Below are 12038 nucleotides of genomic sequence, written 5' to 3' on the forward strand. Positions count from 1 at the left end.
CAGGAAGGCTACACAGGATGGATTTAGATATTACATATTAAACTAAGAGGCATTCTCTCAAATGAGTTTAAATACATTTTATTTTTAGACAACTTACGTGACATACCTTTTTTCACAAAAACAATATTTCCACTCCAAATAAATCAACTGTTAAAATAAATGAAGAGCTCAAGATGACATCAGTCCCATTTGTCTAAGTCCTGGTGTTGTGCTGATGAAAAGCTGCAGCCAGCCAGTTATGACGACAGGTGCTAGATCCAAAGGAACAGCCAAATTTGTTAACATTTTTCCATTTCTAAACCACCCTTAAAGAAAATCATATATGGGCTCACACCATCCTCACGGTAGTCTAGCAGAACAACCATGCCATCTGGATTCATGTTTTCACCAATAAGAGACTGACAGTTGTTGAAATTAGCAAGTATGTGCTTGATTTGTTCTGCAGCCCCTGTCATAAAACATTTTACTCTTTCTTGTCTCTGTTCTTCAAGTTTCCCTTTGATTGACTTCATGTAATCTTTGATGTACTTCTTGTAAGCTTCTTTTGTGTAACTGGTTTCCTGCAAGTGATAGTTCATGACAATATCGACATCGGTGATTTCTGCGCTTTCTGTACCTTCCTCCTCAGGCCCTTCAGCAGAGGCATTTCCACCAGTGAGCGAGTCATCAATGTTACACTCTGTCCTACTGACCATCTTCCCCTCCACCTCCAGACACAGCCCTTTGGTGACCTGCCTGATCTTGTAGATGTTGGAGAACACCTCAGCATGGTTGATGAGGTCCTGGTAGATGGAGCTGCTGGGAGCTCAGAGCAAGCGCTGTGTAGTCAGAGTGGTGCTGGGCCTGGGGTAGGGGGTGGAGGTGGGGGTCGAGGGAAAGGATGGAAAAGTAACCTGCAGTTTCTTTAACAGGTCAAGGATCATATACCACTTGAAAAGGCAAACTCATGAAAACAATCCATCTGGAAAAATAGCTGTCACTATACATTTAAGGAAATTCTTTGTAAGTACATAAATTTAAAGTAGAGTATATCTGTATATGAATTAGCATAAAGTTGAAGTTGTTTTGTTTACAATAAGGGTAGAAAAATGCAGTGATACTTATTTAGAAAATCAACTCAAAACATTTTTAATAGTAGTCTAGCTGTTTTCTGGTTTTGTTTCCTATAGTTGAAGAAAATGTCATATTGAATATTTGTGATTTTTTAATATAATTCTGATGACACACAATGAATAGTTCGTCTTTTCCAAGAGGCAGAATTCCCCAAATGCACTGGTTACCTGTTTGTACAATTGTGAGATGTTTATTTATTTGTTTCATACAAAATGGGATTTCTGGCTCATATTAAATTCCAAATCATCTTCCACTTGCTTACAACTTAGCATGATCTTAGCATGCTCCCAAAACAATCTGCACTCCATGCAATCACTCAAAGTGAGCACTTGTGTTTATGCTTCTCTTCAATTCTAGCTTTCTGTGCTGTTCGGATGTCCTTACCTTGGTCCAGTTTTGAATGAGGCAGAATTGTGTTAGCTGGAGGCATATCTAGGGTTACTATGAATTGCAAATTAATTAATAGATTTTGAATTGCCATTTTTGGCCCAAAGATGCCAAGAAATCTGCATTTAGAGAATACATATTTGGGCGAGACTGAAAATATAATTAAGTTATTAAGACAGTGATCACCATGTCTGAGACTGAATATTTTTGATAGGTGGTGGATGAGCTGCCGCTGAAAAAATGTGCTTCCAGAAGAAAATGGTGAGATTGAGGCTATTACCCAGAAAGATATTTTTTCAGGATGACAGATACATTTTTTTAGCTTCCTCAATGGAAGCTATATGGGAATTAGGGCAACAGCTTGGATCTATGACTCTGAGAGATCAGATGTTTCAGGAATAAAGTAAAATTAAAAAAATAAATAACGTGCTGCACTTCTTACTAATTGATCTGTGGATATAATTAAAAGAGGTTGCTCCAATTATTGAAAGCGTTATTAGACCCTTTCTGCCATGAATAAGTTAGATGTTGTTGTGAGTACTTGTAAAGAAGGTGCATCATCATATATGAGCAGTTTGGGGGACAGTCATTAATTATTTCTTCAATGAAAGGTAGTTGAGACAGATACTGTGTACACTAACTTGTAGCAATACAAATTGAACAAGCTATAGCCATGGAGATTGTAAAAGGATATTGACAATCATAATAAAAAAATTGTATCTATGAAAAACAAGATTACTTCACAGTATAGAGAGATTTTGCTTGTTCATGAGGTTGATATTAGGGTATGGGGTCTCAGAGATTTCCAATGTCCATCTGTACTTTCAAGACAACTATTGAGTGTGAGAAAACAGAGCTAGAGGAGAGTCTGTTCTTAATGTGGGCTAATCCCCTAATTAGTTACAAAATCATTTACTTAATCATTATCAAGTAATAATTTACTGATATGTCAAAGAATTTTTAAATCATGTTATTAATATATTTTCTTTTCCCCATCATTTAAAATTTACCATTCTCCTCCAAGGTAATTATTTCATGTATAGTTTTCTAACAAGGGATTTTGATCTTAGAACTGAGTCAAGCCTTATCTCTGTGGGAATAGAAGCTAGATGATTCAAGATGCTACTTGAATCTTTTTGGTATCCTTTTTCCTTAGGTAAGGTGTTACCTGGAACAATGATGATAAAAATGTTGAGGTTTTACCTTAGGACGAGTGTGACAGTGTGATCCTCAGAGGTACGATTTAGTACTCTGATCTTGTCAATTGCTGCACCCCTCGAATTTGACTGTTTCCTCTACTCATGGGATAGCATTTCCCATTCATATGTCAGTCAGTGTTATAAACTATTCCAAGCTTTTCCATTCAGCAAGCTAAAAGTAAGTATGGTTTGGCATGATTGGACATAGCAAAAATGAAATCCTAGAATCTGTTTTAAAAGGCAGAAGTCTAAGACTAGTTGTCAAGCTCTAAGATTCCAGAAGCAGTGTCATAACAGCAATTGCTTTTGATAATACAATTTTCCCTCCAGAGTAACTGAAAGTACTTTAAGTAACATAGGAAAAAATGTTCCAGAACAAAGCCAAATTGAAAGCATAAAAGTTAACCAGGGGTCATAGACACCAGCAGAGAACTGAGCACAGAACATTTTTTTTTTTTTAATCTACAGAAAGTTCTGCTTACTGCTCAATGCAAAGTTTGATAGAAAGTTGAAGTGTACTTTTGTTTTAGGGGCATCTTAAAAGCACATAGTATCCTGTAATGTCCTCCCAACTTTTGTTTCTAAACATACATAAATGTGTTATTTTGGACAAAAAATAGATACCTTACTTAATATAGGGTATTTCTTTGCCATTTTATTTAAAACAATGCAAAAGTCTTTGAACTGAAATTGCTAGTTTTATTCAACATTTTTACTCCCAGGTGTACTGTATTTCAAATGGGTTTTTCTTCTTGTTGATAAGTGTCCTGGCTTTTAGTTTGACAATTGAAATAGTGGGAAAGGTAGTCAATCATACATACTTCTGTGCATTCAAATGAACCTTTTGGAAAAATGAACAAGACTGAAATCTTTAAAAGGCCCTAGTTTGTTTACTAAGCGCAGGAGTGATTAATCTTTTCACCCTTATGTTGGCAGCAGCCATAAAATGCACACAATTAAAGTCTGTAATGCCATATTTCTATGGCATATACTGGGAAGTTGTCCAAGAGATGATAGGATAAGATAAACTGGCACAGTGTTCTGCAAATAAGAGTCCCTAATAAGTGTGTTCAGCACAATACAATTCGGACATATTCAATGGTTTAGTTAAATGTTTGTAATAACTGTTTTTCTGCCCTGGGATTGTGTTAATTTCTAGAATAATGAGACGCAATACTTCTTTTAAATGGACTTACTGATTTCAAATTTAAATTAATAAACATCTTAATTGAGTTATTTTTTATTTTTTCACACATATATGTATATTTAATTTTGCATTGAAAAATAAACATGCATTTTAAAAGATTACAGAAAACATAACTAATATTTATAAAGTGTTCACTCATTTAACCACTGCTGAGGTCAAGACATAACATTCTCAGTGTTCCAGAAATCCATTTACATGCCCCTTCCCTATCACGACCCTCTTCCTCCTCCAAGATGATCAGTAACTTGTTAAACACAGTTTTAAATTTGGAGAACTGTGATGATTAAGACACTATCAGTAAGTGACAATATTTTTGCTGTTTTGTATAACAAGAAGGGCTATTATGTAACATTTTAAGTTAAAAATTATTTGAAATTGCATATGAAATAAAGTTTCTTATTTGGATGGTTACAGATACTTTTTCTTTTCTAGCTATCCATTAAGTAATTTTTACAAAAACAACCAGTTGTTGCCCAATATGTATCCTGCTTTTATAGAATAATAGGATCCCCATATACCTGGCTTCCCTGAATATACTATACTTCCCAGGCTCCCTCACTTATGTCTGTGACCCTGTAATTAATTTCTGGCCAATGCGACACAAACAAATATTGTGCAACAAATTTCTATGAAGGAGAAATTCTTCTTTTTTCATGTCTGTTTCCCTGAAAGCTGGGATGCTATCATGGTGACTAGCATTAGAGCAGTCAGTTTGGACCACAAGTTGAAAGCTAGAGATTGAAGATGGCTTAGTAACAGCATGGATTGGGTCAATGATGCTTGTGAAACTGCAATCGGAGCCTTATACTACCAAGTTTGTGAAAAGGAGAAACAATATTTATAACATTTGTAAGTCATTCTGTAACTGAGAGTTGAACTTAAAGCTAATGCAGTAACCAACACCTTTAAAACTGTATCATAATAAAGATGTATTGGCATTACTTTCTAAGTGGCATTTTCTACAGGGCAAATATATTTCTTTATAATAAATATATGCATTGGAAATGTTACATTAATGATACAAAGTGAATTACCACATGTATTCTTGGAAATTATTTTTAACTCAATTTATTTTAACTAACAAAATTAGTTATAATTGAGGAAGGATAAAATACAATAATATATAAAAGATGCTTCTTTGGCATTTAGAGTAAACTATTTTCCTAAGTCAGACAAAACTGTCATAGTTGTCAGCCTTGCAAGCATGGCTTTAAAATCCTAGATTGTAACTTAACACAAAAGATAGGAAGTATGAAAGCATTTATGGCACTGATAATGGAATAGAAAGACTGGCATAATGAAGAATGAACAGAAGGTATAAGTGCCCCAAGGCATTTAGTAACATTGTCAGTGCCAGAACAGGTGTTTTCAGGAATATGCCACAAGAATAATTCAATGCCCCTGGATATTATCTCCTTTTGTAGCTTCAATTTATATTGGAATAGTTCTCTTTTTAGTTCTTTTTTCATATTTGAATTTCCATATTGAAATAATTTAATATGTACACAAAAGACTGTATACAAAGTAGAAACAGCACAAAGAATTCCCAAATGCACTTCATAATGCTTCTCAAATGTTAACAACTTTCATAATCACAGCACGGTGATAAAAACTGGGACATTAACATTGACATGAAAATATTCTTAACTCTACCAACCTTATTCAAAGACTAACATTCACCCCAACAATGTGCTTTTTGTAGAGCAATATTCAACCCAGTCTCATGCATCCCATTCAATCATTTCTTCTTAGTCTCCTTTGATCTAAAACAGTTTCTCACTCCTTTTTATTTTATGGTATTGAAGATTTGAAGACTATTGACAAGGCATTTTATAGACTATTCCTCAGTGTCTGCTGTTTGTTCATAATTAAATTTAAGTTATGCATTTTTAACAAGAATACCACAAAAGGAATGCCATGACTTTGCTGGTGTTTTATATCAAGAAGTACACAATAATAATACATTTTCTTACTGATGGTGTTAACATTGATCACTTGGTTAGGTGCTGTCTACGATATGAGAAACTTATGTTTTAATTTATATCCCCAAAAGTGTTTAAGCTGGTTCATCTCTATCTTTTTTCCTCCATAAATTATTTAAAATAAGATGGTTACTCTCTCTCGCCCTGTCACAGCTCACGGGCATATACACACTAACAAACGCAGTAAGGTAGATAGCTAGTGGGAAGCAGCCGCGTGGCACAGGGATATTGGCTCGGTGCTTTGTGACAGCCTGGAGGGGTGGGATGGGGAGGGTGGGAGGGAGGGAGACGCAACAGGGAAGACATATGGGAACATATGTTTATGTATGACTGATTCACTTTGTTATAAAGCAGAAACTAACACACCATTGTAAAGCAATTATACCCCAATAAAGATGTAAAAAAATAAAAAAATAAAAAAAAAATAAAAAAAAACAAAAAAAAACAAACAAACAAAAAAATAAGATGGTTAACTACTGAACATCAAGGTAAATTAACAGAGACTGGATTTTCCTGGCAAATCTAGCAAACAGATAATGGAACCAAATATACAAAACATTCTTATTTTTCATAAATGTGATAATAGTGCAGCACTGTGGTTACCAAGAGAATGGATACAAATGAGGTAAGTCTTATGATTGCACCAGCTCTATACATGGAAGAATTGTCAAGTTACTGTGAAACAATGGAGAAAACATTTTACTGTCTAGAGACAATTTCCAGGTAAGAGTACAAGTTGGGAAAAACTAAACAGAACCCAGTCAGCTTACTGAAATAAGAGACAGAAACCTGAGTTTGAAAAGGTGAAGAAGACTCATGTTGCGGGGTGTCATACACAAAAGGAGAGACTTTCACAGGGAGATGGTTGTGGAGACCTGCAGAATGGTTCTTTCTTAAACTGTTGATACTGATCCACATGTCCATGAGAGAAAACAACCTGAGTTTCTGGAAAAATCTTCCAGGTAAAGGCAGACAAAAAGAAAAAACAAAAACAAATGGAGCTTCAGGAGTCTGGGAATTATTTGTGTTCCCACTGATCAGAATAGGAAGATTTCATGATTAACAAAAAATTGGACAGAATCCTCAGAGTGGCATTACCTTACAAATGGGGCTAGATTAGTTCTGGACTCTTGGCTGCTCTAGAACCACTCTAAAAACACTTAAAGCAAGTTTTAGAAGGATACAGCTGACTACAAGTAACTTAATGTATGTTACAACAAATCAGCATGAAAGGCTAGCAAAAATATAAAAACTAAGAACATAAATACACAATGCCCACCCAAAAAGAAATTATAAGGCAAGCAAAAAAGCAGGAAAATATAACTCCAAACCAGGAGAAAAATCAATCTATAGAATAAACTGAGAAGTGACAAAGGTAATGGAACTAGTGGACAATAGAAGTTAAAAGAGCTGTTATGAATTCTTCATATGATTGATAAGAAGGAAAAAATGTGAATGTTGAGGAGAGAAACACAACACTTGATAACAGTATTAGCATATTAGGACGTTCATAAGATCAGCAAACTGGAAGACATAACAACAGAAACTTCCAAAATGAAGTGCAGAGAGGACAAAACCTGAAGAAAATAAGAGCTGGATTAACTGATAGCAAGTGGTTTAACATATAAGTAATTGGACACAAAGAAAGAGAGGAGAGAGGTGCTAGAAGATATAATGATTGAAAATTATTAAATTTAATGAAATATATAAATTTGCTTGTCAAAGAATCTCAATGAACACCAAGTAAAGTAAATCTACAGAAAACCACACCATGAAAAGTAGTGATAATGAGAAAACCTTAAAGCTTTAAGAGAAAAAAAAAAAGGCACAATACTTTTAAAAATGTGTTAAAGCAGACTCTTATCAGAAACAATTCAAACCAGGACAGTTGAGGAAAAAAAATTTTTTTAATTGTCAACCTAGAATTTTTATCCAATGAATGATTGTTCAAAAGTGAAGGTGGAAAAAAATACTTTATTTAGAGCAACAAAAACAAAGAAATTATTTTCAGAAGCTATACATTAGAAAGACCTAAAAATCTCTAAGTAGAAAGGGCATGATGCCAAATGGAGTTTGGGGTTACACAAATGAATGAAGAGCATCAGAAATTGTAAATACATGGTATAAACAATGTAATTTGTCTTATTTTTAATCTATTTGAAAGATAATTGACATAAATATAACAATCCTATATATGAGTGCAGCTAATAATAAAGCTTCAAAATGCACAAAAAAATGTGACAGTATCTGCAGGGGAAATAGACAAATTCATAATTAGAATGCAGATTTCAATATCTCTTTTTTCAGCAATTGTTGGATCATATATACAGCAAAATGGATCTAAGGATTTATGAGATATGCTTCTTTAGAGAATTACTTGTAAGCTATACAACTCTTGTGGCATATGAGAGAGCTAGCTCATGACTTAAACATACCTGACTCTTGCGTGAAGTGAAGCATGAAACTTACTCAGAGATTCCCCATCTTATTCTGGCCCAGGAAGTGCATGGTCAATGCAGAAGAAAGGCTTGGGAAGAAAGGCCTGGAACCCTCTCTTCTTCATATGAGACTCCTGATTGACTATAAACAGTATTATTAGTAAATCTTGATACTTTGTTAGATCTCTCAATTTTTTATGAGTCTGATTTGACAATCATTCCCTTGTGTTAGCTCGTATGAACTGCTTTTAAAACTTTTGTCTCAGGATGAGAGGTTACATGGAATAGTGTACGGTTGACCATGGCCTGAAGTACAGAAACAATTGGCCAACAACTCTAATGTAATATAATCAAGAAATAAATATTTATTGTTAGACACTGAGATTTGGGGAGTTATTTGTTACCCCAGCAAAGGTGACTAACATATCAGGATGTGTTTGCAGTAGGGATTCCTTTTTCAGCAATCTATAAATAGATTTGTGTTTTTAATTTAAAAGTCCCAGACACCATTTTGTCTGGAAAATTGGACACTGAGAAGGGTGACAGAATACACAAAATCACAAAAGGTGTGTAACAAGAAATGTATGCTAAGGATGGCGTGGTTGTTATTCCTCCTATAAGATTATTCCTGAATGATTTAATGACCAAGTCACAGTGTTATTTGTTGGAAATCTTGAGAACAACGGAGTCCATGATTCAGAAACACAATTCTATCTAAATTTTTCACATAGTTTTCATACTCTTTCTTTTACTACTTTTAATTGGCCATACTATTTTAAAATGTGGCAGAGGTGTGGTAAAGAATAACAAAACAACAGCACCACACACACACACACACACACATATGCAAACACACAACTGCTTTATCAGCAATTATCACTAGCAGTGAGACTTAAGTTTATTTTATAAATCTATATTTTGTCAGCCTCCTTTAAAATACAGAGACATTCAACAAGTGAAGTTTTATACCCCACTGTACTTTTATGTAAAAATTATTTTTCTTCTTATGAACTGGTTTTGATGGATAAATTGAAGTATTAAAGAGAGGAGTTGACACATTAAAAGGAAATATTGCACAGTTCATTATACAAGTAAATTTCTAGTCTTCTTTCTGTCAATTCAAATATAACTGTCAGAAGTCATGTTCTTAGCCTAGACTATTTTTAAGAAAGTTATAAAAATTAAGATCATGATAAATAACACTAGACTTACCACTTAAAAATTATTCCTAGGGCTTCCCTGGTGGCGCAGTGGTTGAGAGTCCTCCTGCCGATGCAGGGGACACGGGTTCGTGCCCCGGTCCGGGAAGATCCCACATGCCGCAGAGTGGCTGGGCCTGTGAGCCATGGCCGCTGAACCTGCACGTCCGAAGCCTGTGCTCCGTAACGGGAGAGGCCACAACAGTGAGAGGCCTGCATACAGAAAAAAAAGAAAACAAAAGGAAAAAAATGATTCCTAAACAGTTCAATCAATGCCCATTTGTAGAGATGTGCAAAATCAGCTCATAGGGTGCAAAAAATAAACTGTAAGCAACTTAAAAATAAAGCAGTTAAATTATTGGAAGACAGCACAAAACATCTAAGGGGAAATTCAATGATTTTATTTCTTTAAATTTTAGCTTGTAATAAAACCACTAATATATTACAATTTCTTGCTCATTTTGCTTTTAAAGACTTGGGCAGGTAATTCCTAGAGATTGCAATGAAGTGCATACCTAGATACCTTGACACTAAAAGGTCTACTTATGCTAACCTTCCTTCCGCCAGTATTTAGCAAAAATATAGGCTTTCATATGTTCTCCATTAAGGGTATAGAATAAAACTTTCTCTATATATAATTAGGGCCAAGTAACTTTTCAAATTTTTCTCAGATTAAGTATGTTAGCTTATATAGAAAGGTATTTGAGTGACAACTGGAGTACTTGTCAGATGTACTTTAATCAGATAAATTCAATATGAAGGGTGAAGCAAAGTTGAATGGGAATTTCAATGCGTACATCTTCTCTAGCCTACAATGATTTTATCTTCTCTACTGATGTTTTTCATTAGCTTATTTACATATCTGTAGCTTTTTCTGTTGGCATTTTCTGGATATTTGTCATTGCAACTCTATTAAACCATTTGCAGTAACCTCTCATCAAATGTAGTATATGAATCCTATATGCTATTCTCTCAACTTAATTTACTGTTTTCTTTTCTTTGTCTAGTTCACTTCTAAATACCCTTCAAAATTTAGCCAAAGTATCACAATTTTCAGGAACCCTTTTCAGAACAATTAGTGTGATTTAAAATTGCTGCATCATACTGATAGTAACCTGTACTTAACATATGTAACTAGGTGACAATCAGTATTCTATTTATGGACCTTCATCAAGCTTTAATTTACTCAGAATAAGAACTCCTAGACCCTTCAATTGATATTTTCATGGAAGAAATAAGGTTTGACATTGTAAAATATTTACACAGTTCAATATTCCACTAATAAAGTAGATCTCAATTAAGAGAGAATGGCATTCTGCTTCTAGCCAAGATGGTGTTAACAGGAAATGGATTTACACTCCTTCCCTGAAATCAATTACAAGACATATGATAAATCAGTTTTTAAGACATTGGGTATCAGTCAATTTAGCACAGTGATTTTGTGAGACAGGAAACAAATCAGTGGAACCCTGTAATTATTGTGTTACTGCCTTGATAGTGTTTCCAGGGCATTGTGAAGAAGCATCAGGGTTGGGAGGGAAGGCAAAAATAGAACTTAGAAGATATCCTGAGTTTGAGACCCAGAGCTGAGTCACAAGGGAGACCATAGTGGCCGGAGTTCACAAAGCTGAGTACTGGAGAGGTGAATTTAACAAGGAGAGATTGAGATTAAATAGGAGAGAGAAAGAGAGAGAGAGACAGACAGGATGAAAGAGAATGAAGGGTGAGGGGTAGAGAAAGAAAACTGGAGCTCTGTAGGGAGTCACCTACAGTATTCAGGAGAATACAGATCATAACCTGTATCTGAGAAAACTACTCAAGGCTGGGATGGGTGGAGGAGGGGAAACACTGGTAAGGATGGCAGAGAATAGTACCCAGGGCTCCTACAGAACAGGAAACAGCATCTGTTTCCACCAATCACATTGTAAACTGCACACTTTACACTTCATGGATCATTGGTCAAGTATTCAGTATTCATTAGCAGAAAAACTATTGACTTTTGAATAACATCTGAAGTTTAGTTAATAATTGTATCAATATTAATTTTTTAGTTTTGATAAATGTACCATGATTATATAAGATGTTAATACTGGGGCTTCCCTGGTGGCACAGTGGTTGAGAGTCTGCCTGCCGATGCAGGGGACACGGGTTCGTGCCCCGGTCCAGGAAGATCCCACATGCCGCGGAGCGGCTAGGCCCGTGAGCCATGGCCGCTGAGCCTGCGTGTCCAGAGCCTGTGCTCCGGGAGAGGCCACAGCAGTGAGAGGCCCGCGTACCGCAAAAAAAAAAAAAAAAAAAGATGTTAATACTGGGGAACGTTGAGGGAAAGGTATAAGGCAGCTCTCCGTTCTGTATTTATTCTGTAAATTTAAAATTATTAATTATTATTATTATTGATCTACCTAGGGAAGATGGCGGAAGAGTAAGACGCGGAGATCACCTTCCTCTCCACAGATACACCAGAAGTACATCTACGCGTGGAACAACTCCTACGGAGCACCTACTGAACGCTG

The 12038-nt window shown here is 35.3% G+C and overlaps 1 protein-coding gene across 1 annotated transcript; it reads right to left on the bottom strand.

Moving 5' to 3' along the window:
• Positions 1-269: 269 nt before the first annotated feature.
• On the bottom strand, positions 270-786 carry LOC132520678 (translationally-controlled tumor protein-like). Its single transcript, XM_060149406.1, has one exon. It carries the CDS (start codon positions 693-695, stop codon positions 279-281), a length of 417 nt encoding a protein of 138 aa, XP_060005389.1. The 5' UTR covers positions 696-786; the 3' UTR covers positions 270-278.
• Between the last annotated feature and the right edge of the window lie 11252 nt (positions 787-12038).

The sequence above is a fragment of the Lagenorhynchus albirostris genome, chromosome 5 (assembly GCF_949774975.1).
Source record: "Lagenorhynchus albirostris chromosome 5, mLagAlb1.1, whole genome shotgun sequence".
Lineage (NCBI taxonomy): Eukaryota > Metazoa > Chordata > Mammalia > Artiodactyla > Delphinidae > Lagenorhynchus > Lagenorhynchus albirostris.

Excerpts from the sequence above, each read along its gene's own strand:
- LOC132520678 (XM_060149406.1), bottom strand. The coding sequence starts at position 695 with ATGGTCAGTAGGACAGAGTGTAACATTGATGACTCGCTCACTGGTGGA.